Source organism: Emydura macquarii, unplaced genomic scaffold (genome assembly GCF_026122565.2).
Source record: "Emydura macquarii macquarii isolate MOO-44397 ecotype Brisbane River unplaced genomic scaffold, CSIRO-AGI_Emac_v2 contig_2768, whole genome shotgun sequence".
Taxonomy (NCBI): Eukaryota; Metazoa; Chordata; order Testudines; family Chelidae; genus Emydura; species Emydura macquarii.
The window spans coordinates 52,780,705-52,808,692 of record NW_027132905.1 but is presented as its reverse complement, the minus strand read 5'-3'; the positions used below and the strand labels follow the sequence as shown (position 1 = coordinate 52,808,692).

At 43.8% G+C, this 27,988-nt stretch overlaps 3 protein-coding genes across 8 annotated transcripts in view; 2 read left to right on the top strand and 1 right to left on the bottom strand.

Annotated features, from left to right (window-relative positions):
• Window positions 1-1,292: 1,292 nt before the first annotated feature.
• Window positions 1,293-20,763, bottom strand: ZMYND12 (zinc finger MYND-type containing 12). Its single transcript, XM_067566318.1, has 8 exons — window positions 20,575-20,763; window positions 15,149-15,290; window positions 11,439-11,610; window positions 8,282-8,451; window positions 6,534-6,656; window positions 5,334-5,454; window positions 4,126-4,271; window positions 1,293-1,532 (listed from the first exon to the last, which is right to left on the bottom strand). The coding sequence occupies exons 1-8, from the start codon at window positions 20,688-20,690 to the stop codon at window positions 1,413-1,415; spliced, it is 1,110 nt and encodes a 369-aa protein (XP_067422419.1). The 5' UTR covers window positions 20,691-20,763; the 3' UTR covers window positions 1,293-1,412.
• Window positions 20,764-20,786: 23 nt separating this feature from the next.
• On the top strand, window positions 20,787-23,945 carry PPCS (phosphopantothenoylcysteine synthetase). Of its 2 annotated transcripts, none has more exons than XM_067566319.1 (3): window positions 20,787-21,362; window positions 21,550-21,653; window positions 23,122-23,945. In XM_067566319.1, the coding sequence occupies exons 1-3, from the start codon at window positions 20,846-20,848 to the stop codon at window positions 23,488-23,490; spliced, it is 990 nt and encodes a 329-aa protein (XP_067422420.1). In that variant the 5' UTR covers window positions 20,787-20,845; the 3' UTR covers window positions 23,491-23,945. The 2 variants fall into 2 exon arrangements, with proteins under 2 accessions (XP_067422420.1, XP_067422421.1); XM_067566320.1 differs by having other exon boundaries at window positions 20,869-21,001.
• A 2,906-nt stretch (window positions 23,946-26,851) lies between these two features.
• The window catches only part of CCDC30 (coiled-coil domain containing 30), a 72,007-nt gene continuing 70,870 nt past the window's right edge, over window positions 26,852-27,988 (top strand). The window contains exon 1 of one of the 5 annotated variants that reach the window (XR_010923293.1): window positions 26,852-27,218. Coding sequence is in view for 2 of the 5 variants with exons in the window: in XM_067566310.1 (XP_067422411.1) it covers window positions 27,201-27,218 (18 nt within the window). In the remaining 3 variants the exon portion in view is untranslated. The remainder of the gene's footprint in view (window positions 27,219-27,988) is intronic. The other 4 variants (XM_067566312.1, XM_067566310.1, XM_067566311.1 and 1 more) reach the window with 4 other exon arrangements.

The following is a 27,988-nucleotide window of genomic DNA, read 5'->3' as shown; positions in this document are numbered from 1 at the left end:
TTCTTACAGCTGGTGCAAAGCTGTGACTGCAGAGCCTCCTCTCCCCATAGACTCAGCCGATCCAACAGCTCTGGTGTGCTGCATGTGGGAGAATGTCTGTCTGTCTGTCTGTCTGTCTGGTGCGTAAAGCCAGCATGGTCAGTTGGGAAGCTGCTGTGTGAACTGTGTAGGCTGAGCAAACAGGAAGAGGAATTAAAAAAAATTCCTGGGCTTTTAAACAGGAAAGGGGTGCATACCTGGGTCCCTTCAGGGCAGCAGAGTTCAAACTGCTGACCAGAGCGGTCATGATGGGCATTATGGGCCATCTCCTGGAGGCTAATTAGGGCGACATAACCAAGCGCAGTGTCTACACTGATGCTGCGTCGCTCTGTCACTCGTCGAGGGGGTTTTATTTTGTTGATGAAGGAGGGGAGTTATATTGGCGGGAGGATCATTTCTATGTGTACACCTGTTTTGTCAATGAAAGCTGACTCGTTGACAGCTGTGTGGTGTAGACAAGGCCTAAATCACATGCTTAGGTGCTTTGCTGAATCAAGGCTCTCCTTGACTCCCTTTTCCTGCTACCTGAGAGTCACACACAGGAGGGAAGCTGGTGAGGGAACATGCATCATTGGATGGCTGAGGGCTGGTCTACATTTGAAATGCTACTGTGGCATTGCTGTACCGCTTCAGTGCAGACATTATCTCTGCCAACAGGAGGGGTTCTCTTGTCTGTGTAGGAAATCCACCTCCCCAAGAGAAGGTAGCTAGGTCAATGAAGAAGTCTTCCATCAGCCTGGTCCTGTCTACACTAGTGGTTATATCTGCTTAACTACAGTACTCAGAGGTGTAGATTTTTCACACCCCTGAGCGATGTAGCTGGATTGACTTAACGTTTTAATGTAGATCAGGCCTAAGTGAGTGCTGCTGGAGCTATTAATAGTGAGACAGACTGGAAGGCATTTCCCCAGCACTGCTCTGTATAAGGGATGCAATCTGGCAGTAATCCTGGCAATCTTTCCCCTCCCTGTGTCCAGACCACAAGCTCTTCAGACACCTCCTCAAAACAGTTTGCTTGAGCACATTTTGAAAGCTATAAATTGTTGTGTCCTTGTTTTTTTTTTTCTTCAAATGTCTCATCTGTACTAAGAGCATTTCAGAGGGACAGTATCGAGAAATGATAGCATATTGTGCTTGTTTATAGTGTCGGGTATTTTATAGTTGTGTTCTCATTTCCTGCCCTACTATATTGTTATCTGTTACCACTAACCATATAAAATCAAATTGGCCACTATACAGGAATAAACTAAAACTGGCATGAAGTGTAATTTTAATAAAACCAAACATATATACAGAGAATGTTTTCTAGACAGGTGATACTAACAACTAAGCACCTGAAGCTCATAATGAAATAGAGGTGAAGAAATTGGACTCTATTTTATGTAGAAAGATTTGGATTTAATCAGTTTTAACAGACGATGAATAGCTTCTGATGTATCTTGGCTTGGCAGTTGTTTGGCGATTAGAAAAGCTTTCATCCCGAATTCATGAGCCTGAAACAACATTTAAAAAAGATACACAGCCTTTTCTCACGAGGGTAGTAAAAATATACAGATAAGATCATAGGAATTGCTACACTGGGTAAGAGCCAAGGTCCTTCTAGTCCATTATCCTGTCTCAGCGTTCAGCCAGTACAAGCTGCTTCAGAGGAAGTTGTAAGAAGCCCCCTCCCGAGTGGGCAACTATTGAATAAAGTGCTGATAGGAGAAGTTTCTTCATGATCCCACTGGTTAATGGATGGCTTATGCCCTGAAGTAGGACGGTTTATATCCCTTCTAAAATCATAGGGCCAAACCCTCTGCTGAGGTAAACAGGGAAATCTACATCAACTTCAATGGAGTTGAGCTGCTTTCCATCAGTGGACAATGTAGCTCATATATTATTGTTAACATTACTAATCCCTTTCAATGTAACCGTGGATGTTCTTATTATCTTTATCCATGTCCAGTCTTTGATTTTTCTGCAGAGCTCTTGGCTTCAATACTATCATGGGGCAATGAGTTCCACAGACTTTCATTATGTGAAAAAGCCTTTCCTTTTTTTAGCTTTAAATGTGTGGCCTTTCAGTCTCATTGAGTGTGCCTTTGATTGATCGATTCATACATTTTAAGGTCACAAAGAACCAACAGATCATCTAGTCTGACCTCCTATATAACACAGCCCAGAGCATTTCACCCATGCACTGAGCCCAATAACTTGTGTTTGCCTAACACATCTTCCAGAAAGGCAGCCTGTCTTGATTTGAAGACATCAAGTGAGATGGAGAACCCACAATTTCCTTTGACAGTTTGTTCCAATGCTTAATCACTGTTAAAAATGTGTGCCTTATTTCTAATTTGAATTTGTGTAACTTTATGTGCCAGCTATTGCTTCTTGTTCTGCCTTTCTCTGCTAAACTGAAGTACCCATCAGTACCAGGTATTTTCTTCCCATGAAGATACTTACACAGTAATTAAGACACTTCTCAATCTATACAGACTGAGTTCTTTAAGTCGCTGTAAAGGCATTTTCTCCAGCTCTCCAATAATTTTTGTGGCTCTTTTCTGCACCCTCTCCACTTTTTTAACATCCTTTTAAAGATCTGACATACCCAGAACTGTACCCAATATTGGGTCATTAATGCTGTATGCAGAGGCGAACCATGCTACTATATCATCCAAAGATTGCATTGACCCTTTTTGCCACAGCATTGTAGTGGGAGCTCATGTTGAATTGCTTGTCCACTATGACCCCTAAATCCCTTTCAGAGTCCTTGCTTTCTAAGACACAGCCCCCCAGTCTGTAGATATAGCTGGCATTCTTTGTAACCAGTTATATGACCTCATCTTTGGCAGTATTAAAATACATTTTGTTTGAAGAGGCCCAACTCCCCAAGATTGTGCTGTGTGACTGCCCTGCCCTCATTGTTTGCCACTCCACCAATCTCAGTGTCATAATCAAATTTTATGATTCCCTAAATACAACTTCTTTTTTGGATCTGTCAGTTAGCTGGTTCTCTGTCCATTGGACATTAGCACGATACAGTATAAATGAAGCAAATTTTTTAATCAAAATGTCATGCAGTACTAAGTCGAACACTTTAAAAAGCCTTTGTTCTTGTATTACAAGAAAAGGTGAACAGGAGTACACAATTTACACTCTCTATTTATTATTTTGCATAACTCTACCATCTGAGTGGCCTCCTCTCCAAACTAAACATTCCCAGTTGTTTCCATCTCTGTTCATAAGTTAGTCTTACCATCTCTAATCACTTTCAGCTGGTGCAACCTTAACTCTGGCCTCTTGTTTGTAAACATTCTGACACAACCCTGAATAACAGGATCATATACTGCTACAGGACCTCATCCTGATGCACAAAACACACCAACTTTACCTGTAACGCACCCCAGCCTCACTCATGCACAAAGGCCAAGATTTTCACAGGTGACTGCTGATTTTGGATGCTCAACTTAAGACAAATTAAAGGAGTCTGATTTTTCAGATGGTCCGTGCTCAGCACATTCCAAAAATCAATCCCCATTAAAATATGGATGCCCAAACATAGAGGTACCTCAAATCACCACTAGACACATTTGAAAATATTAATCCTACCCTCTCAAATACACTAGTGCAAGTTCAAATTAAACCCACTGACTTCAGTGGACTGAATCCATATTTACACAATGGTAACTACAAAAAAAAAAGGCCCAGAATAAGGCATTTATATGTAGAAGCTTTCTCATTCATTGCACAACATCCAACCTGCACATTCATGATGAAAAGTTGTATGTGATCATGCAATTAAGACTGTATTGGGCACAGAGTTTAAGCTGTATAAGGAACTTTAACTTGCCATGACCTGACTTTTGAGTGCTTTGCTTTGAAACTTTAACATCGCTTTAACATAGTATTTTTTTTAAATTTAATTTCCTAGGTATTTTAAAAAAAATACTGGAACATGGCTCTATTTGCTAGAAAGCAGTAGAATACTGTTTTCCATGAATTATGCATTCACCGAGGCAAGGGCTCGTGCACTTAATGTTGTTGTATGAATCAAAAATATAGTGCTTTAATTAAAAACAAAAACAATCACCAGGTCGAACTTGCCTTTGGTAAATCCAAGATCAAGTAATGAAGCATTGCAAGAGCATGTACAACACTGGCGGTTTTAGCTGGTTGTTGCATTGGTGCCTGTTCTCTGATATCTAATATTGCGTTCAGTACTTGACTTGCTTCAGCTTGCTGGGATTCATCTACATTGAGAATGAAACATTTAAGATGAATGGATATCCTACAAGGTAATGTACTACTAAAACAATCTGCTTTGTCTGCTTTCATTTCACTTTATGCTACTCACAGGGGATGCAATGAGAAGTCAATAGACATATTTCAATTTCTAAGAAGGTTGCACTATATTATTGATTTATATACACATCATAGTACTGTCTGTCTTGAAACAGCAAGCCTTACATTACTTAAAAAAAACAAGAGTCCTGAAGTACCCTAAAGACCAACAAATTTCTGCGGGCATAAGCTTCCATGGGTTGCAGCCCACAAAAGCTTATGCCTGCAGAAATGTGTTAGCCTTTAAGGTGCTACAGAACTCACGTTGTTTTTGCTGTATAGAGACTAACACGGCTACTCCTCTGGAACCTTAAATTACTATAATTAGACAGTGGCAACATGCAGCAACTTCTTAATGTCAGATATTTGCAATAGTTTATAATAAATGAAAGTAATGTCTCAAACACCCAGTGAAACATCATCCCGTCCTCTCTGATATTCACAGAATCATAGCCACTGGAGATGGAAGAGATAAGATACAGAATCTACTCTGTCTCCCATCAGTGCAGGATTGTTCCATGTAAAGCAGTACATTGGCTAGCACTTCATTTATATGCCCCAACTGATGGGGCTTCCACAACCTCTGTGCTGAGACTTATACAGATTAATATGTCCCACTACCAAAACATACTTGTTCATAGGGTTCAGATTAAGGAGATAAGGGCCCATACACATAGTTTGATAGGCTTAAACTTCACGTTAGTGGGTTTCAACTTAAATAAGAAAATGTAAATAACTGAAAATGTTTCAATGCAAACTAATTTCTGAAAGATAGTGGCATTAAAATCTCAATTTCTTAAAGCTAATGGCTTAAAGAGACCCCACAGGATTTGGTCTATAGTAATATCAGCCTCATAAGAATCATACAAAAATAAAAAACCGTGGAAAGGATTAGAGAATCTTCTTTGGCTCCTTCCCCTCAGCCTATTCTGTGTTCTATGAATAATGATAATACTGAAAATTGGATTTACTTAGAGGTTCTTCACTGATTTCCACATCTTCAGACAATATATTCGTTTCTGCTGGAAACATGAGAGTTTGTGATTGGATCTGAATCAGTCTACTGAAATGGGCATGCCAGATATCAGTTACCTGGTGAGAAGGAAAGAGAATTAACATTAAAGAATTATTATACAATACTTTAAAAAGGCATGTGTTTTGCCCTTTCCTTTTGCTCATTTTCCAATACATTGCTCAGTACAGTTTTAAATGGTTCAAGTGACTGGGCAACCACCATCTTCCTTACATGATTATTCCATGTTCTACCAGTTCTCATCACTATACATTTTTTTTCAGATGTTCAGCCTAAGCTTTGCTCATTTCCATCCTCTTACTCTTAAGCCCGTTTTCCCTGGCCATGCTGCTCATTAGGCCCATCTTCCCAAGCTGTGGGACTGTTTTAACTACTATGCAAATGTATTCGTAGCAAAAGTGTTTTTTACAGCAGGGTTTGGCTGCGCTGCATAAACCAATGCAGAATAAACAGTGTTAACTCCATGTTTAAAAATTTTTTTGAGGCTAGGTGATCTCAAGAATATATTTTAAATACAGGATTAACATGATTTGGCCCCATAAACACATGCCGCTCAAACTGTTAGCAATTTGTTTTGCTTTGACTGTATGATGTTTAAAGACATTTTTAAAGACAGTTCTAAAGCCAGCAAATACTGGAACAATCTAAATGATTATCATCCTTGATGGTTACAGTTAAGCTGTGAAAAAAGTTCACTAAGAACCCTTCACCATCTCATAGTCAACTAGAGTTCAGGGTTTGTTAGCGGTACAGCTGCACTTTTGAAAGGAAGTAGACTCTCAGGATCTGGTCATAGGGGACAGGCAGAGTTTACCCTCCAGCAAGTTACCAGTGCAACCTTCAATGTTGCTGTAAAGCTTGGGTTATAAAACGTTTCCACTGAGTTTCATTTTTACTGTTTAAAAAAGTAGACCACTGTACTGAACAATATGCGGGATGTGATCTTGGATCACAACTGCATAGATTTGCAATGCAAGATATACTGACTCAACATACTAACCTGTACATTTAAAAATGTATTTAAATTATTATAAAAGTTTATAATAACCTTACTCCTTAAGAAAAACGACTGCAAATTCATTGGGAATAACCTCCAGAGAACTTGTAAATATCAGATAAATGTACTGGTGCTACTAACCTCAGTGTATAGTGAGTCTGCAATGTCCATTTTGTTCTGACGAAAGAACACATTAGCCATGTGGAAATAACCTCCAGATGTATTAATGTCATGAGTTCCAAATGCACAACTGGCAAAGTAAATCTGAAATTTATATAAAACATGTAATCATATAAACTTATTATTCACATCAAAATAAGTTTGGGAACAATTTCATTAATTTGAAGATTAGCAATATTGCATGTATTTCTTCTATTTTCCACCTAATATTAGATGCAAAAATAATATTTAATTCCAAGTTTAAAATGTTGCACCAAAACCATGCAGATTCTCCCTTCTTCCTCTTTCATGTCCCTAGGTAGGAATGCTCCTGGTGGAGTCCTTAGCAGGCACGGAGATGGCAAAGCCTGAAGGGGGGCTGAGAGGGGACATGGTCACAGCATGCTGCCCTGTAGCTAGCGACTGCTGTTTGGGTCTTAAGATGGCAAGGATTAGAGCAGCCCACAGGAAGCTCTAGCGTTCACTGGGAACAGGAAGAGAATAGAGGGCCATTACTGACTCCCTGACAGGCCCACAGGTTTGGAAAGCCCAATGGAAACTGGATACAGCTGAGACTCTTCCCCATTATGCTTACAGACTAAATACACACGGCTGCAGTTTATAACGGACTAGCTCTGATTTTTAGCCACCTTGTGTCCTCATTTACATCTGTGCAAAGTGGGTGTAAAATGCTGTCAAATCAGGATAGTAGTGGGTGCACCACTTTGCACCAGTGCAAATGACAACACTGCATACACACAAGGTACTATATAGTGGTAAATCTGAGTCAATATCCTTGAAATTAATAAAAACAAGATCCACACTCACGGGAGCAGCAAAGGGCTAACCCATGCAAAGCAGTGACCACTAGGCCTGTGTGCATTCTCCCTTGCAATACTGAAAGTTTGGACCTGAGATTATGGACTCAATGCAGCTTCCATAAAGCCTATGGAGAGTCTTTAGAAGGAACTGGATCAGATCCTATATAAGGAGCAGCAGCCCTGACCTTGTTCCAGTTACTTTCTATTTAATCAGAATTCTCTCTATACACTCTGAAGGAACAAGGAAGGTGGGTAAGGGCAGATCAGTGCTGACAATTTACTCAGGGAACTACAGTTATTAGGTAAGTAACTTTCTCACACTACCGACAACAAAGACAACCACTCTTGGGAAATTAAATAGCAGCAACATCTCCTCTTAAGGAGGGGCATCGGAGAACAACCAGTTAAAGTTTGCACGACTACTCTCCCAAATTATCATGTGGTAAAAAATGTCTGGGGAAAATATTATGGAAACAGTTGTTTAAATAGTGTAATAAATACCGCAATTATAGTCTAACAAAAATTATCAAGAAATAAGATAGCAGAAAATATAAAATGGACTATTATTTATTTAATGATAGGCAACTATACAAGGTTGCAGTAGGAATGTATATCTCAACCAAACAGAAAGGCTGACGAGTGTTATTTAATAATTCTATAAAGAAAAACAGCATAGACAATACGCAATGTATGGAAATAAGGATAATTACTAGAATACAACTTTGGATAAGTACTGACGTGTTGTCTGTTGTATCTATCTAACAGAGGTTTTTCAAAAGGGCTTCTTAGCATGGTATCAGAAATCTGTACTAGAATCTAAGAGTCTTTTGGGATTTCCTAACAATTTCTGCATTTACTGTGTACAATTAATAGGATTTTTTTTCTACTTCTGTATTTTATTCTACATACATCAGTAGCCAGGTGATATAAAGACTCTTCAAAATTTCCTTTAGCAGCATAGAGGAGACCCAGATTACGATGCAATTTAGACTGAATGCCTTTACTGCAATCAGAAATTTTGAGGACAATCCACTGAGCTTGTGAGAGATATTCCTCTGCCTGGGTAAGATGGCCAAGACCTGAAATTATATTTAGAGAGAGAGAAAAAAAGAGGACAAATATTGTCAGCAATTATTTTAGAAGCTTAGAGAATATAGCTCTTTATGCCATTCAAACAGTTGGACTAGGAAATGTAGTTTGCAGGGATGTCACATTTTTCACATGAGCCCTATTTCTCCTCCTCACTCCTGATTGGACTCTCCTCAGACTAAGGACCAAGGATCCAGTGTTCCATCTGAACCTAATGAGAGCAATATGGGTTCTCAGTATGTCTGCAAATCAGAGTCAACAATGCCTAAGGCATGCAAGCTTCAGAGAATGGCTTGTGTTCTACCAAGGCAGTATTACCAGCAAGGCTCTTTTTCCTCCCCATTTAATACAATCCTGAGACTGCTTGGTTTTGCAAGTAAAGCACCACATTTATTTCAAAGCAGCAAGTTTCTAACCTCCAGCCTGACACTTACTTGCTATTTTTCAGCCCTTTGTATCTATGCTTGGAGTAAAGGTAAGTGGTCCTGCATATGCATGGGTTCTAACTTGGCTACAATGATTAGACACAGCTTGCAAGTTATGTAATAAATGAGACAGATGTGCATGAATTTAGGTCAGGGCTTCACATGAGTTCTAGCCTCAGTCATTGCCTATCTTATAAGACGTGTTGGGAAGGATATTTGGGTGGCATCTAGCCAAATGGTTCCAGATTGTGGATTTTAATTTTTATCTTCTCTATTAAAAACAAAGAAGTTCTGAAAAGGGAATGTAAAGGTTGCACAGTTACTCCTCTAGAAGCCAGACAATGTTAATTGTCTGTAAAGTACAGAGAATTATTAAGACCACACAGTAGAAAAGATTCATCTAGAACTCAGGACCTACTGGCTCCCAGCTCTGGACTTATCTGGAGGGTGTTTGCTTATTTTCTTCCAATTTAAAGTAAGCTCCCACCTAATTACTATGAGCATTCATACAAACTTTAAAATGTACATAAACTATAAACACATATAGCACAATATAACAGACTGCCCATATGTCTTACAAAACAATCACTCACCACTAAATACTCATATCACCCCTTTCACTTGCATCTGTGACAGCCACTTGGGACATCTGAACCCATACATTGGTCACAGGTCCCATAAGTCAACCTCTTCCCTCTCTGAATTTTCTGTAATATTGTTATGACTTCTATGTGTGCCTCTGTTTCCCCTATATTTTGCATGGTACATGGAGGTGGGGAGGAGAACTGTTTGCTTTCAGGGCAGGCTAAGAGACATAGGTATGAAATGTCACCTAGCTGTCTGAGCCTGAATGGATCATTAAAAAGGACTGGTTGAGGCCAGCCCCATATCAGTGGAGTATCCCAGAAAACAATGGAAAAGTCAATTACCAAGACATTGACACCTGGCAATGAGTGACCCAAAGGGAGATGTTCCAAGAGGATAGCCGTGTTAGTCTGTATACAGCAAAAACAACGAGAGTCCTGTAGCACCTTAAAGACTAACAATTTTCTGTGGACATAAACTTTCGTGGGCTGCAACCCACTTTGTCAGATGCATGAAGTGGAAACCACAGATAGAGGGTATATATACACATCCCAGGATAAGGAACAACAGTGGGGAGGGTAGGTGTTAGCAAAGTCCATCAGTTAGAGTAGATGAGGCCTATTCACAACTGTTGATTAGAAGGTGAGAATGTGTGAACAGTGACAATTACTTCTTGTAATGAGAGAACCATTTCAAGTCCCTGTTCAGACCCAGTCTGATTGTGTCAAGTTTGCATATGAGTTCCAGCTCAGCAGTTTCTTGCTGAAGTCTGTTTTTGAAGTTTTTTTGTTGAAGTATGGCAACTTTCAAGTCAGCTACAGAGTGTCCTGGGAGATTGAAGTGCTCTCCTATTGGCTTATGGATGTTACCATTTTTTATGTCTGATTTGTGTCCATTTATTCTTTTGCATAGTGACAGTCTGGTTTGGCCAATGTACATGGCAGCGGGGCACTGCTGGCACATGATGGCTACTAATGTGGCATTAGTAGATGTGCAGGTGAATGAGCTCCTGATGGTGTGGCTGATGTGGTTAGGACCTATGATAGTGTCAGTAGAGTCGATGTGCGGGCAGAGCTGGCAACGGGGTTTGTTGCAGAGATAGGTTCCTGGGTTAGTGTTCTTGTTGTATGGTGTACGGTTGCTGGTGAGTATATGCTTCAGGTTGGGGGAGCTGTCTGTAAGCAAGGATAGGCCTGCCTCCCACGGCTTGAGTGAGTGAGGGATCATCTGCTAGGATAGGTTGTAGATCCTTAATGATGTGTTGGAGAGATTTTAACTGGGGGCTGTAGGTGATGGCCAGTGGTGTTCTGTTGTTTTCTTTGTTGGGAGATGTATTTCCCCATCTCTCGGTAGGCAAGGTGAGCAAAGACCCCAGCTCGAGAACAAAGGACTGGAAAGGTGTGAGGTGGGGGATAAGAGTTGGCTTCTGGAGAGTTGGGGGACTCTCACCTGGGAATTGGCAAAGGGGTCAGAGAGAGAGAGAGAGAGAGAGACTAAACATGGAGTTAACTATAGTTTGGCTGGGCTCTGGGCTCACCAGAATGGACTTGGACTAAGCTTTACCCTTCATGTCTCTATGCTAACTTGGGAACTTCCTATACCGTGTTCCAACTGACTAATAAACCCAACTGTTTTGACAACATTTGTCACTGAAAATGCTTGCTGAGGTGCATTAACCCTTGAAGACAGTACAAGTCTCTATCAGGAGTCAGTCTCAATCGGACTCACTGAACAGAGCTCATGGTGTGAAGCATGCATGCTGATGCCCCGAAGGTTCAGTAGTAGGAGACAGTGAGGCCACACAGCCTACCCTGAAGGAAGAAAGAGACCCCTTGGGAGTCCTGAAGAGATTCCTTCAAGAGAGTATTCCAAACCTAGGGGTGCAGCACCAATCCTGTGGATTTGTGACATACCAACATTACTATTTTAGATTTATCATCGATATTATTTGCTTCAGTAAAACTTACCAGTGCTAGCCTCAGCTAAAATGAGATAAGCAGGCACTAATTCAGTTGAATCTGGGCCACAAATATTAATGCTGAAACGCAGTGAATGTAAAGCTGCAGGAATTGCTTCTTCATGTCTTCCTTCAAACACAAACTTCTGGGCCACTTTGTGAGTAAGATCAACTAAGTGTTTCTATAGGGGAAAAATGTACAATGGAATGGGAGTGAGCAAAGAATGAATGCTTATTTCTAAAATGAAAATATTGTATCAATGTACACCATTAGAAACACCATCTACTTGTACAACCAACAGCTACATAAACTGTTACAAATGGGAAACCCTGTTGTGGGTTGAGTTAAAATCCACTGAGATTGATAGGTGTGAACTCACCCTTCAATTAACACTACTGTAAGCATAAAACCCCACCTAAGACAAAAGGTATGTATATCCCTGCCCAGGAGCTTCTGGCTGAGCATTGTTTTGAGGAGGAAGGTGTGTGCACATGAGTGAAAAGAGAGATCACACAGAAACTGAGAACAGACAAGAACAGAGAAAGAGGGAGAGGCAAAAAGCCAATCAGGAGCCTGTAAACAGATTGTTGTAACCCCAAGAAAACCTAGAGAGCACATTTTTGGGTCTGGTTTTAGCTAAAGAGGCTTGGGGGCTGTATGCTAAGAAACTGCTCCTTTTGTTCTTTGTTCCTTCTGCCGTCAGAGATACAGGACTTTTTACATTCCTTGTAAATAAACAAGATTGCATCAAAGAAAATACTAGACTATCAATTTCCACTTCTAAATGGAACATCTCCAGGGTCTTAAACTTTGACTAGCCACTCATGTCAAAAAGTGATTGTAATTTTAGTTGTATCTATAAATAGATGAGACTTGTGTATGTCACATTAGAGACATGGGTTCTATTCCCAGCTCTACCAGAAGTAACCTTGTATAATCTCAGCTCCTCCATTACTTCATCTGAAAATGAAAGAAATGATACTTGCAGCCTACTAAGGAAGGGTATAAGGACTTACTGAGTAATGAAAAGCTGTACACACAGATTAACAAAAATCCATGCAAAAAAAAAATGACACAAACTCGTGATCTCCTAGCTCTCAGCGTAGTGCACCTTCCCTTAGGCCAAAGGGTATTTTGATAAGCAGAATCAGAATTTTTTTCTGCTATGTCTCAGCTGAAGCTCTAGCTCTCATGTATCATGTATATACAGTTCAGGAGCATGTGAAGTATAGTTGGAATGTTCAGAAAATAACAAAAAAGGATGTTGTAGGGAAATAGTTTGGGGAGTAAGTGTTCTATAGACTTCTCAACTAACTTGATGCAGAGCTCACCTACACAGTGGTTGGGAGCAGAAAGGTCTTCCCTTTGGTTGTCAAGGGGACATGCAGCTTTCTCCTATGATTCAAGGGATTCCTTTGAAGCCTTTTTGCAAATAGGGAGATCCTGTGCTCAGGGAGGTCAAGCATTTTAAAAAATACACAAATTATCTCTGGTTCCATGCTGCTCTTCTGAGATTTATTTCAGTGAAGGAAGCTTCCTTGCAGATTGCGCAACTGACTTAGTATGGACCTTGTCTATGCATCCGCTGGCAGTGGAGAGTTCTCTGCACTACTAAACCAGGCAAATGGAGATCTTGCATATGTGCGAGGAAGGGGAAGTCGAGAGTAAGGGGAACATTAATTTGCCCTTCTGCTTCTCCTTGCTGTCTGTCATTTCTTAGGAAAGAGGGCAGGAAATGGTACCATTCCTGAGAAAATATTTTTATTTTAGTTTTGACAAAAGCCTCAATCTCAAAGCCCATGAGGAAAATTAGAGAAATTTAATTTAAAAACTTTAACTCCTGTGTAGACTCTTCCTGTGGTGCAGTCTAGAGCCCTGCAGTGGGACTGGGATCCCACTGGTCCTGCAGCACTCACTGCCATAATAGCGAGAGCAGGATAAAAATTCAACAAACAATGCAGAAGCACGTGGGAGTGGGTATTGCGGGATGGGATGGGAGCAGGATTTAAAAAATAGTCCTTCTGCACCGCAAACAACATGAATTTCCCATCCAATAGCCGTGGCGCTTCCTTCAGAGCTGGGCACCCAGCTCTAAAGGCAGCACCGCCACCAGCAGCAGCGCAGAAGTAAGGGTGGCATATACCACCCATACATGGCTTTCGTTCAGTCCAAACCCTGGCTCAGAGTCAAAGATCTGGTCTGCCTCCTCTTTTTAGGAAGTAGTTGAACCTCACTTTAAGGGCTGCCAGAGGATATGTCTGTCTATGCCTTTTGTAAAGCACCCAGCACAATTTTGATTGCTATAAGAGCAATAAATAATAAATGCTTTCAAAGCTGTTGCATAATGGGTATATGAAATCATTATAGAGAAAAGGCTAGGACTCCGTTATGATGAGGATGCAAATTAATATTATCATTGTACCCAATAATATGAATTATATCTTTGCTATACTGCAAATTTTATAAAAGACCTGGTCAATTAATTCCAGATATGATCATGGATTGCTGGCTGAACAGAGGAAATGTGCAGAGAATCTTGATATTATTTCACTCACCTTACCTTGCTTTCCTTGACATTTCAGTGCATTGATGGAGTCTGCCCAAGGTATATACATACAATGCACAACTTAGGGGTTAGTTTTTAATCATAAGCTAAACTTCAAAACCCACATTTTGACAATGTTCAGGAGTGCCTTTATCCATCTCCAAAATATACAGAAGTTGAAAACCCTTTTTTAAAAAAAAAAATACACACTGACTTTGTCATAGTGACCCCCTGCCCTCATGACTTCTAGGATGTACTATTTTAATGCACTTTATTTGGGGTTATCTTTCAAAACCACTGGCAGATAACAGCTGTAGGTGAACATGATAGCCTCATTTGTGGAACATGTGCTACCATCTGAATACCATGTCAGCAAGTGCACTTCAAGGTATTACTTTAATCACAGAAAAACTAAATCATATAGGTTTAGTTCACAATACCTGAAAGAGTACCTGACTATTCTGTGTCTCCTTACGGTAACAGAGATCAGGGGAACTGGAATTGTTGAGCATGCTGAGATACAGGTGGGGATTTTCAATGGGGGATAAGAAAAGCTGCCCAATTCCCATTGAAAATCAATAGGAGTTAGGCACTTACCTGTTTTAAGATACTTTGAAAATCCTAGCCATAATTTTGAAAAGGCAGTGATTTTTCTATTGAGGGCCCACACTGTTTAGAACAATCCTCTGGATATTTTCAAGAAGGCTTATGGTAATAGGCTAACCACCTGCATACTAGTGATTGGCACATTAGCAACTTCAAAATAATAAATAAAGATTAAATAAGATATAGTATCCAGCACACTGACATTCATCATGATAGAATTGTTTTATTGTTTCTATGTTATTTTTGAGTCATTCTATCATCATCTTAATATTTTTTTATTTAAAGGAAAGGCAGATGGAGGGCTCTTTTGATCTGATTGGTTACTCTAGTAGTATGATATGTATTAGGGTGTATTGTCTTATTTAATCAATGTTGTAATTTTTGTTATTAAATTTTGTTAAAGCACCCAAATGCCTCAATTACAACAGCAAAAAACAAAACAAAAAACACCACCTAATTAAACATCAATTAGGTGTTTTCCATATCTTAAACACATACAGATAAAAGGAAAATTCTAATTATTTTCACAGATCTCTCTTAAGTAATATTCTCTTTTTCTTTTACATACCTGCCTGTGCAGAAGCTGTTCCATGCCATGTTTTCTTTCTTTTTCAGAATTGAAAAATGGTAATGTTGTACGTATTGGAATCAACAACTGGCATATTTTCTCATGGATGCTAACCCAGTCAGCTTTTTGATGATCTATGTCACTGGTAAAATAAGGGGGAGAATATTTTTAAGCTGTTTTTATCTTTACTGCATATCTAGTTGTATTTTCTGGATTTTCACCAATAATGAATACTTACTCATAACAAATATCAGTCTGTAACAGTGGCAGGATCTAGTTCCCCCAACTGTATTCCAAATTAGGAAGGCAGAGCACTTCTGCCAACTCATCTTGACATAAGATGTTAGAGCCCTCTACAGAAATCACTTACAAAACCTTTGTTAAGGTGGAATAAAAGCTGCTGCTATGCAACAGGGCCTCATGATCTCTGTACACTCCCATAATATAGAACTTCAAAATCCCAATCTCAAATGTTGGGAAAATGGGAACTGCTAAATTAAAGTCTTCCTGCATACCCCCAAAGAAAACGTTAGTGAGGGAAAAACCCAAACAAACCACAAACTTAAGAAAACTAGGAAAAACACAGCTAAGGTGCTGAGTCACATGGCACATAATTTCAACTCTGCTTTCCATATGAACGCTATGTAAAGCGAGTGGAAAATATTCACCAAACCTGAAAGCAATCCTGCCACTGCATTGTTAGCATCCTTAATTGTGATTCTGCAACTGGGAACAAGGAGAAGCAGTTCAACACGTCTAGTGTGATCTCTGTCAATCAGCAACGATTATTTCCCATAACAATGCTACTAGAAGGATCATGCTGATGGTCCTGCTGCATTGCATGAATAGGAGTCCTGATTTGGAGTTCTCATGGATACAGAGAGAATGTCATTTCTTGTTAGGAGGAGGTAAGGTACTGCGATGTTCCTAATGCCTATTGCCATCCCTACAGGGGCAGCGAAAGGTTGTGTTGTGTATGAATGAGCACCTCAACTGTGCACATCCCGGTTTTTAACAGTAATGCTCTTTTGGGGAGTATGTGGGGAAAGCTTAATTGTTTCAAATGTTTGAGTTTGGGGTTCTGAAGTTCCATGTTCAGAAAGGTATGGGGAGCAGCAAACTTAGCTCAACTTTAGCAAAAAATTAGGCCTGGTCTAAACTATGGAGTTATATTGATGTAAGGCGGCTTACATCAACCCAACTCTGAAAGCATCTACACGACCTTGCTCCCGTCAGTGTAAGTTGCCCACTACACCGACCTAATGACTCCACCTTCACGAGATGTATAGTGCTTAGATCAATGTAGTTAGGTTGATGTAGTGTCTGTGTAGACACTGCATTGCTTACATCACCTGTTGCTGCCTTTGACAGCCCGAACTGTCAGCCCCCCACAATGCCCCACTTAAGTCAGTGCAAGTGCTCCTGGTGAGGACGCGCACCACTGGCAGGAGGATAGTGTGGACGTGAACAGCCAATTTAATTACTGTGGTGGCTGTAGGTCAGCCTAACTTAGGTCAACTTAATTTTGTAGTGTAGACATGCCCTTAATAAGTGAATTCTAGATCTAATCTTTGGACTGGAATTAGAAATGCAGAGCCTTGTCATGGACTGCCCATTACCTCTTTCAATTAATTGTTAGGAAATACCTCTCTCATTAGGGAAATGGACATATGTTATTGGTTTGCCTATGGAAGCAGTTGGAACCTGTGGAAGAATATAAAGAAAGAAAACTGCGCAGCAGACTGACCATTCCATAAGTGGCCTGGTGAGATATTATCATTCCTTGTTCATAACTATGATTTATTGGCTCATTTGTGCCTCCTTCCCCAGCTTCATACCCACACTTTATCACGACATATTGATGGCATGGGGCAGAAGAAGGAGGCCATTCGAAGGATTAGTGAAAAAATGGGGGCTCTGATGTTTTCAGTATGTAATGACACCCACCCACGGACCTCCATCTCATCCAAATTAGCTAGCCAAGTGAAATGACATATTCAGCACCTAAAGAAGAGGAATGGACAAGACCTAGCTTACTAAACCCTACAAATGACTGCAATGATGCTTATTGGTTGGAGGAAGCAACAAGAATTGGCAGAGGTTATTTCAGCTCCTTTGATTAAGAGAATTTGCCTGTCATTTGTAATGTAGCTTCACAATCTATGAATTCTCTTCAAACCCCAGCTGTTTCTGGACACCCAGTTAGCCTCATTGCCCAAGAACATTGCTTGGTATCTGCACTTGGTTTTAAGCTTCTAACCTTTTCTTTTCATATAAAGACCAACAGTGATCCATGCCTTTGACACCTTGAGTTTGTATCAGTGTGATGCACTTTATAGAGAACTGCACTCAAAAACACAAACAAAAAACACACTTCATATTTGGAAACTTCACCTAATGCAGAATGTGGGATCCCAATTGCTTACAGGTGCCTTGTCAGTACACTCTGTGATTTAAACTAGATTACAATTCATTTTCAGTTGTTAGGTACGGTACAGATTTCAACTTACAAAATTCTAGATGGTCTGTCTTTTCAAGTGAAACCACATCATACTCTCTGGCATTTGAGATAGCAGTCACCTCATTTAACATGGAGAAATATTTTAACAGGGTATTTTCAGTGAGATGTGCTAGCCTCTGGAATTCACTTCCCTCCTTGGTCTGACACAACATTTACCTGTTGACTTCAGGAAATACTGTTAAACCTGGGAAAATGAATAGGCCTTTGAGAAGACAGAGGATTAAGAAGGATATGGATTTGAAGGGTACAATATTTAGTTGTTAATCCTGATGGGTAGAAAGGGTGAGACTTCATATTATGTTACTGATCCATTTTGTATATATATATATTTTTAACAGACTCATGGCTTATCCACTAGGTCACAATGCCCTCTGACAAATTGCTTCAGCTTTCCGTGAGCACGTTACCCTACCCATTAAATGGCCGTAACCACAGTTACTCTTCTTTCATATATATCCATTAAAATATTAAGCATGCAAATACTTATTCATGTGCTTACCTTTAACTTGTATTTCACTAAAGTAAATTAAACAACTCAGCTGCTTGAAGTTAAGCATGCGCCTAAGTATTTGCAGGGTCAGGATCTTGGTGCTGAAAATATTTTCAGACGTATCAGAGTTCAACAAAAATAGTATTTTCTCACCATACTAGGGTGGATAAAAATGATTTTTTTTTTTCAATTTAATTTAAATTGGATTTTTTTATTTAAGTTAAATACAGGTTTTTTAAAAATAAACCTATTTTTAAAATTAAATTTGAAATTGACCCTTTAACTTTTACTGTAATATATTAAATTCATTTAAATTAAATACAAACAATAGTATTAAGCAGTACGTTTGCTGCCAAGTTTTAAAGAGTCAAATCACTGAACTGATGGAAGTCACTGACTAAGCATCTGGAACCAGAGTTTGTTGAAGTGCTAAACCAGCTTTTGATAGCAGTAGCCTCTTCTGCAGGTACAGAGAAAATATCTGCTTCATTTGAGTCTATTCAACTAGCTCAGTTCATTCAAAGTTGAGACACCGACTGAGTTGAAAAAGTAGGAAAACTTGTTTTCTTCTTTCAATTTCTGAATAAAAACTAGGTCTCTGAGGATCTACTAATTCTAAAATATTGTAGGACATGCATAGGTGCTGGAACTATGAGTGCAGGAGGTGCTGCCACACCCCCTGGCTTGAAGTGGTTTCCATTAGGGTTTAGAGTCTGGTTCAATGGCTCTCAGCACCCCCACTAAAAAAATTGTTCCACCACCCCTGAGTACATGGTGACCAGAAATGATCAGATCAATTCATTATCTACACATAACTGTTCCTTTGTTTGATAAATCAGTTAGTTTTAAATGCAGAACATGTTTTGATAAACTTTTTGATAATTTTTGTTACATTTCCAGCACTTAAGTCATTTTATTTGACAAAAAAAATTGTGTATTTTTAATTGAATTTACATTTCTATTCAAATAGAACTTTACATAAATCACAAGTATAATCTAATAAATAAACGCATCATTCACCATTTTCTAACATAATACAATGTAAAAATTAGGAAATCTGAGTACCTGAAGTGAATCTTAAATAAATGTATATAAATACAGTATATGATCCCAATGAGCAAAAAGCAACATTTTAAATGCATAGGCTGTCTTTAATTGCAAATCAACATGTCGCAACAGTTAGCAGCCAATGAGAATCAATCTTTCTTTACAAAAATAACTAAAAAATACAAATGCAATACACTATTAAAATCAATTATTTAATTCAAGGTTTCCTGATTGCTGCCTTAAATCATGATTCAAATCAGTGATTGTAATCAATCCACCTTGCTCCATACTCCCCCATACAGAGGTGTAAATTTAAATGTCATTTTGGCAGAGTTCCATAGCTGTGGTCTCGCCACTGGCCGGTCTGCCTACCAGTCTGGTAGTCTAAACAGACATTCCGCCTACTGAACTGCTTCTGTGTAGTATGATCATCTTGAAAAGTCACAGAAGAGATAGTTGCTGAGGCAGCCAGAGTTCAGTTTGTTAGGGAGTTTGTAGGTCTAGCTCAGGACTTTAAATTATGCTTTTAATTCATAGACTGTAAGGCCAGAAGGGACAATTATGATCATGTAGTCTGACCTCTTGTTTGAACTAGAGCATATGTTTTAGAAAAACATCTAATTTTGATTTAAACATTCCCACCGCTACAGAATCCATCACAACTATTGGTAGACTGTTCCAATGGTTAATTACCCTCATGGCTAAAAATTTACATCACAGTCTGAATTTGTCTAACTTCAGCTTCCAGCCCCTGGATATTGGCATGTCTCCATTAAGCAAATGGAGTCCACTATGGTATATCTGTGTCAAAGGTGGGTTTCCAGGGAGAGAAGCGCTTTGCTGGAACTGTCCTCAGGGGTGTAAGGAAGGGGAACACTCCTGGGGTGAGATGTGCAATTAGATCCGGGGTGTCCCCAGGACGGGAAGGGCTGGAGAGTGTTCTAAGGGATGAGATCAGGGCAGCTGAGGGGTCAGCGGTTGGACAGGGGGTCCTGGAGAATGGGATATGGATTCAGGCAGGAAAAGTCCCCCGGAAAAGAGTCGGCTCCTGGAGGGGTATGGGAAAGTGGGGTGGGGTGGGGCTGGGAACAAAGGGATGAGGGGACGGAAGGAGCCTGCGGGGGGCCTGGGGCCGGGTGTTGGGAAGGGGTGGAGAAAGGGGATGAGGGCAGAGGCGGCCCGGGGGGCTGTCACAGGGCGTTGGGGGGAATGAGAGCAGAGATGGGGGGGGGCCTGGGCTGGGGGAACGAGGACGGAGGTGAGCAGGGGGCTGGAGCAGGGCGCCGGAGCAGGGCGATGAGGCGGGGCGCCGGGGCAGGGACGGCCCGGAGCCGGGCCCGGGGCCGAGACAAGGCACCGGACGCTCACCAGTAGTAGGTGACGCCGCAGGCCCCGCAGCGTAGCTGGGCCGGCCCCCCGCACAACTCGCAGGTCAGCGTCCGACCGCGGGGCAGCGCCAGCGGCACCAGCGGCTGCACGTTCATCCTCCCGCCCGGCCCAGCTTCGCACCGCACCGCACCGCGCCGGGACACACACGCCGCGTTGCTCAGCAACCAGCCGCTTCCGGCACGGACAGGGCGGGGCCAGCCCGCGGGCACGCGGCGCGCAGCAACTTCCGGTGCGGAAGCCGAGGGACGGCATGGCGGCGGGAGCGCCAGCCGGCATGGCGGCGGCGGGCGGCGCGGAGAGCCCGGGGCCAAGCGCCTTGGCAGCGGAGCAGCGCGTGCGGGCCTGGGCAGAGGCGCAGAGAGCGCGCGGGCGGCGCGTGGCGCTAGTGACGTCGGGCGGGACGCAGGTGCCGCTGGAGGCGCGCGCCGTGCGCTTCCTGGAGAACTTCAGCAGCGGGCGGCGCGGGGCGGCCTCGGCCGAGCGCCTCGTGCGCGCCGGATACGGCGTCTGCTTCCTGCATCGCGCGCGCTCCGCCTTCCCCTGGGCGCGCGCGCTCCCGCCGCCGGGTCCCGCCCTCCTGGACGTGCTGCACGTGCACCCGGGGCCGAGCGTCACCGCCGACCCGGCCGCGCTGCCGGCGCTCGTGCCCGCGCTGCTCGGCTACCAGCGCGCCAAGCAGGCCGGCGCGCTCCTGGCGCTGGAGTTCACCGGCCTCACCGAGTACTTGGCGCTGCTACGGGCTGCGGCCCGGGCCCTGGCGCCCTTCGGTACGGGGGGGGCGCCCTGCCGCAGCGTCGTGGCCGCGGAAGGGGATCAGGCTGGCCGGGGCGGGGGTGAGCCCGGTTGGGGGGCGGGATCAGACCTGAGGGGCGGGATCAGGCGTGGTTGGGGGGCCTGGCGTTGGCGGGGGTCGGGGGTGTCAGCGCTCAGCCATCCGGGCTCCTTTCCCCACAGGCTCCAGCGTGATGTTCTACCTGGCCGCCGCGGTGTCCGACTTCTACATCCCCGCCTCCGAGATGCCCGAGCACAAGATCCAGTCCTCGGAGGGCGCCCTGCAGGTGATGCAGCCTCTGTCGGGCCTGGGCCTGGCTCCCTGCCCCGTGCTGGATCCTGCTCCCCAGAAGTGTGGTGTGGGGCAGAATCTTCCTGTCTGAGTCTGGGGGGAGCCGGGACGCCTGGGTCATATCCCCTCACCTCACACTGACTTGTGCAGTGATCCTGGGCAAGCTGACCTTCCCTTCTTCCTTGGTGCCCTCATTTCATCTTTGAATCACAGGGGGTAGTGGAAGGAACTGAGTTTGTTTGTGTGCGATACCCCCTTTTTACTTACATCCTCTGGATAACTGGAACAACAAAGGGAAAGGTAGAGGTGTGTGGGACTTGTGTGTGGGTATTGTTACTAGAAGCTCCACCATCCAACCTGCACCATTGGAGCATCCCAAGAGTGGGAATATACAGAGTCATCTCAGAGTTCCTGGGGAATAACCTTAGTTTCTTTGCACCTGTTCAGTCAGGGAGCAGGGACCAAACATTACTGAGGTTGCAATGTGACTTTCTATAGTTTGTTTCATTATGAAATGTAGAGTTAAGGCTATATTTCCCACCCAGAAGATCACTTGAACTCTCCCTTTGATCCCTACACTGATGAGAATCCCTCAAGGCGATCACACTTTCTTACTCTCCCTAAGTCTTTCAGAGCATGTAGGGGTAAAGGAGTAGAAAGGGTGTTTGTTACTGTAACTTTAATGGTCATGTAAGGGGCCCTTAACACCGCACATTCTAATTTTCCAATGCTTCAGTTTTCAGAATTGACCTCTCAGGCCCTGGAAGGGCATGAGGAACTTTATGGAGCATCTGGAACCGTAATTCCATATTACACAGTTGAAATTGTTAATTTCATGAGAAATTAAACAAGGTGTGGCTGTGGGCTGGTTTCTGTAGTCCAAGTCAGCCTCCCTGTTGCTCCTGCATTTTTTGGAGGACTGTATCTTGGGAACTGTCTTCACAAAATGATACCAAATTTGCACCATAGTCATAGATAATACCTCATTTCCTGAACTGCAATACCAATTTTCAAGTAATCTGATTATGTATATGTATCCTACAGGTTTGAAAATTCAGTTTCAAACAGAATTATTGTTGGAAACATTGTGGTTACTTCTCGTCCAGTAATAGACTAGGGATTAATTTAGCTTCTGGATAACAGGAGCTTACATGCTGATGCTATTGCTTTGTGCTACATCCTTTGTGAAGTAGATCCACATTTTTGTTATCCAAACTGGTACCCAAAATCAGTTTTATTGTGCAGGTTTATTAATGACACCTTTGATCCTCCCTAGTAAGGTTTAACAATGGCATTTTGGAGATAACTCCTCAGTGTAAAATGCAACCCAGAACTGGTAGGCATAATGTGAAGTGAAGCTGGCACATTCCTATTCACTGTCTTTATTTCTCATATTTAAATGTCATACTAACGTGTACTGAAACATCTAGCTTCCACTGATTTTTTTTTCCCCCCCAATGCAGATCACAATGAAGATGGTGCCAAAAATGCTGTCTCCTCTAGTCAAAGAATGGGCCCCTGAAGCATTCGTTATTTCCTTTAAGTTGGAAACTGATCCCTCCATCTTAATTGATAAATCACGGAAGGCGCTGGAGACATATCGTCATCAGGTGGTGATAGCAAATGTCCTTGATTCACGGAGAACTTCTGTTCTTCTTGTAACCAAAGACTCAGAAACTAAATTATCACTTTCTGATGAAGAAATAGCACAAGGTGTGGAAATAGAGGAGAAGATAGTGAGCTATCTTCAGTCTCGACACACAGCATTTATAGATAAACAAAACTCTGATAGGAAAGGACCAGCTTGTTCTAGTTCTGAATGTCAGAAATAAATTGAACTTTAGGAGGGTGGGAGTGGAACTGGAGGAAATCTCTAATACAGGTAAATGGAGGAAAACACTATCTGAAGCATTGCGCATGAGGTAAAAAGAGTGAACATCCAACATAGTTTGGCTCATGCATGACTTCAGAAGTTATTTGCTGCTTATGTTAAAAAAAAAATACACTGAAATGAAAACATTCCCTAAAAGATGGTATTGTGCCAGTTTGTAGAGGGGAAAGGGATGTGTTTCCCTAATCCTCTCCTTTTGCAGGGGTGGGGAAACAAGGGATAGACATGGCTATGTTAACGTTTCCTAGAATCTACTTCTGCAAAGACCCTATGTAGCAGCCTATTTTGAAGCCCCAGAAGATTGGGCAGAGGCCACCAGAACAAAATCCACCTCCCCCCCTCAAATGGGATAGAGGCCATAGAGACAGGAATCATTTAAATACAGGGGACAACAAATGATTAAACAGGAAGGTGGGGGGGTTGATCAAAGATATAAAATGGGAACCAGATGGGGACAGTGAGCAAAGAACCCTGGACAGCACTTACCACTCAACAGAAGAAGTGAAGAAGTCAGAGGAACTCCTTCCAGATGTGAGACAGTCAGGGAATGGAGGTAGGCCCTGCAATCACAATGAACCTCCCCATCAAACTGCTGCTTCCTGGTATGGTAAATGACCAGTTTGCTAGTAGCAGGAGGAGGGCTTGTGTTTTTTTGGGCCATAGATTAGGAAGTGCACAGATAGATGTGAATAGATATGGGGGAAAGTGCAGACAGAACCTGAGCGGAAGGTTCTGGAGGAGGTGAAAAGGGGTTGTTACCTGATAGACTGAAAGTAAGCATGTGCCTGGGTCTCCCTCTCTGTATAAGGGGTAGGCATAGGAGATGTAAATAAAACATGCCTGTGCTCACAGCTGTGTGCAAGAGCTGCCAACTAATATCCCTGGTGGGTGAAGGGACCAAGGTGGAATAAAAGCTGGCTAATGGGTTCCTCACCCTGCAAGGTGTTATAATGTTCTGCCACTTGATGGTGGGGCAGGACACAAGGTCAAAGAAATGGAGCAGCTAGACATTGTCTCTGGATATGGTTTGGAGATGGACCGACAGGACTGTGCAGCCTTCTCTGGTGGTGTGCTCAAGGGATGGGGGCTCACAGGATAGGGACCTGACCCCCTCCATGTAACAGTCATATTCCATCCTGTGAAGAGAGATTTTCATCCTCTAAATTGGTGCCAATCAGACCCAGACCAAAGGCATTGTATCTGCTGTGGGGACTCAGTAACTCCTTTAAATTCTGCATTCATATAATGTTTTGCTATGTTCACACTTAAACCCATTCCTTAACTTCTAACATGCTGTATTGAGAGTTGGTAACTGCAATTAGCTCTACGTCCATGGGCAACATGGAAGTTAATTTAAATGATCTTGAAACAGACTCACTGGAGTATTTTTAAAAGGGAAATTGAATGCTGAGGTTGAGAGTTCAACCACTAATAGAGAAATTCAAAATTCTGCAAAGTGGCCTCAGCTCATTCCAAGACCATAAAAAATTCCTGGAAACTGACTTTTGCATGTCACACCCAGCTGTCAGGAGACTTTTTCAGATAAGTGTGATTCAGAGAATGGGGACAACGTTTAAGGAGGAAGGCCAATTGATGGCAAGATTTTGATAAGGGCTTGGGAGTGAGAGTGGAGAAGTGCTGATTGCCCAGCAAGCTGGTGGAACCAAATGAGGTGACAACAAATGTGCAATGGAGGAACTCAGCAGGATCATGGGACTTACACCAGAAACACGCAGCAGTGTGGGGGAGTGGAGGAAGCAACTGTTAGGGATGGGCCAGGATTGGGGTTGGAAGGATGGACTACATGGTGGAAGAGTGTTGAGCAGACAGAGTTGTCAGCTGAGTTGGGAAGGGGTTGAGAAGTCTTGAATGTCAATGAATTAGAAATCACAGAGTAAATGGCAGGATGGTTGAAGGAGACACGTGGACATTGTTAAAAGTGATGAGACAGCGATTGGAAAGGCAAAACTTGATAGAGCAGAGAGTGCAGGTGAGGTTGAATGAGTGGCTTTTTTAATGAGTAGATTGTTAGAAGCAACAGGAGTGGGGGAGAAGCTCCTTTGAGGATGATGGGGGTAGGGGAGTGAGGGAGAAAGAGAGGCCACCACAGCATCAAGAAGCAGTGATGGTAGAGGAAATACATGTTTCAGTGGGAGCAGAAAGAACAATGAGGTCATGAATGGTGGTGGGAGGAGGGGATGGATAAAGGGAGGACCTGGGATGGATGAAACATCATCAAAGAAGAGAAAAGTGACTGAAAAGAATGAGGAGGTGGGGCATTTGCCTGTGGGAAGGTAGAGCATGAGAGGAGTGGGGAAATAGAGTGCAAAAATGAGAGCTGGTGGGGATAAGAGAGTGAGAAATGGAAAATATGGTAAGGGGAAGGGAGGCAGAGATGAGGCAGCAAACAAGGACTGTTATGAGCCTGAAGGTTAGGCAGAAGAGTGACAGAAATATGAATGACGAAGAGAAATGAGGAGACAAGTCAAGAGGGCAGGTATATCATCTTAATGCAGGTAATTTAAAAAATTTGACTGCTCTGCATATTCTGGAGATTCCTATTTATGATGTTTTATTATAGTAATGCCAAGGGACCAATCAAGAAAGGGGTCCCATTGTGTTGGTCACTGTGTAGACAGTCCTTGCCATGAAGAACTTAGTCTAAATTGACAAGATGGACAAAGAGTAGGACCATAGGAGAAAGAGGTAGACCATACAAGCGGAGTAAAGAATGGCTCTGTGGAATCAAGCAGAGTTCTTTATGACCATCTATTTCCCGCAGATCAGATGCCTGTTGTTTGATCTGCTTGGCACTACTTGATGCACCTGGGGCTTGGAATCACAGGCAGAAACATCTGCAGACCTTTCTCCAAAATAAATCCATACAGGCTAAGTCTTCAGAGCCAGCAGAGGGTTTTGGTAGGTGTTTTGATTCTGTGAAGGGCCAAAAAACTCCCACTGAGTGTAGAATTAGGACTGTAGTGAGTAAGGTATGATGTATTCAAATCCAAGAGCATGTGGAGGTTGTGAACTGTTCAAGGATGCTATAATTCTGCTTTGAAATCTGATGCAGCAGCGGAGTGTAGCACACAGCAGGGAGGATGGAGGCAGGATGAGGGGGACGCTGAGACCCTGGGGCTGTGGCCGTTAGCTATGTGTACAGCTTGATCGGTTTAAATCCCATGACCATGGGACCCAGAGCAAACACTCACTGTGTGGGCAGAGGAGTATGGAGGTGCCCCGGGGAGCTGCACAACCGCAGGGTAAATGGGGCTGAGTGGAGGGGCCCCAATGTCACTGCGGGCCCTGGTCCTGGGACGAGTGCGCTGGGAGGTGTTACAGCCTTGATGGGGGGCTGGCTGACCCCCCGAGGCTGGGACCGGGCGCTGCAGGCGAGGCAGGGCGCCTGGAGCAGGGTGGAGGGTGGAGCTAAGTGCAGGGGGCGGGGCCGGCTGCTTGCGGCGGGGGGACCCCGCAGAGCGAGAATGGTCCGCCCCGTTGCCATGACTCCCGCCGTTCAGAAACATAGCGCCCCCTCTGCGGTAGAATAGAAGGCCCCGTTGCCATGACTCCTTTAGCCCCACCCCCCCGCCGTCGCAGCGCCGCTCCCGGGGCCCAAGCGGCCCCCGGGCTGCCCCGCGCTCCCGCCGCATGGAGGAGCCCGAGCGGGTGAGTGACCGCGACGGGACCCGGCCGCTCGCCGCCAGCCCTCAGCCCGGACCGGGGCACCGCTCCCCGGGAGCCCGGGACCCCTCCGCTACGCCGGGCCTTTCCCCTGCGGGAGCCCAGCTAACGCGGAGCCCGCGGGCGGCTCCCTCTGCCCCGCCGCAGGCCTGGCCCCCCCCCGCCCCGCCCCCCGCCACTCTGCGGGCGAGGCCCCGACCCCGGCCCCGGCCGGCCCCCAGGCGCTCAGCCTCTGACCAGCCGAGTTCCCGGAGCGTCTCCTCTCGCCCGGGGAGTTGTTACCTCAGCCCTCCGCTGGCGGATAGCGCACGGCATTGCCGGCCCGGCCCGGCGCTGGCCTGCCCCTTGGCATGGCTGCCTTGGCACGGCTGCCCCGCTGCTGAGGCTGCCCGCTGCCCGGCCGGGTGTAACCCCTTGCACCGCCCGCCCGCCCGGCTACTGACCTGCTGCGCCGTGCGTTTCAGCGGTACGTCTGGACCGGACCGGACCGCACCGCCCTGCCCTGCCCTGCCCTGCCCTCCGTCGTGCTAAGAGCAAACGCCTGTTGCGTGTCCCCGGGAGTGGAAACTGGGGTAGCGTGTTCCCGGGCGGGCGGGGCGGGGCGGGGGTCAGTGAAAGGCGAGACTGCGAGGAGTGAAGGTGTCTGTATTGCACCACGGTGAAACACGTCCCACCGCCGTTTCGTTACCTTAGCTCGTGTTTGACACTCATCGCACGGATTAGAGTTGCTGCGCACGCCCACTGGGAAGCGCCAC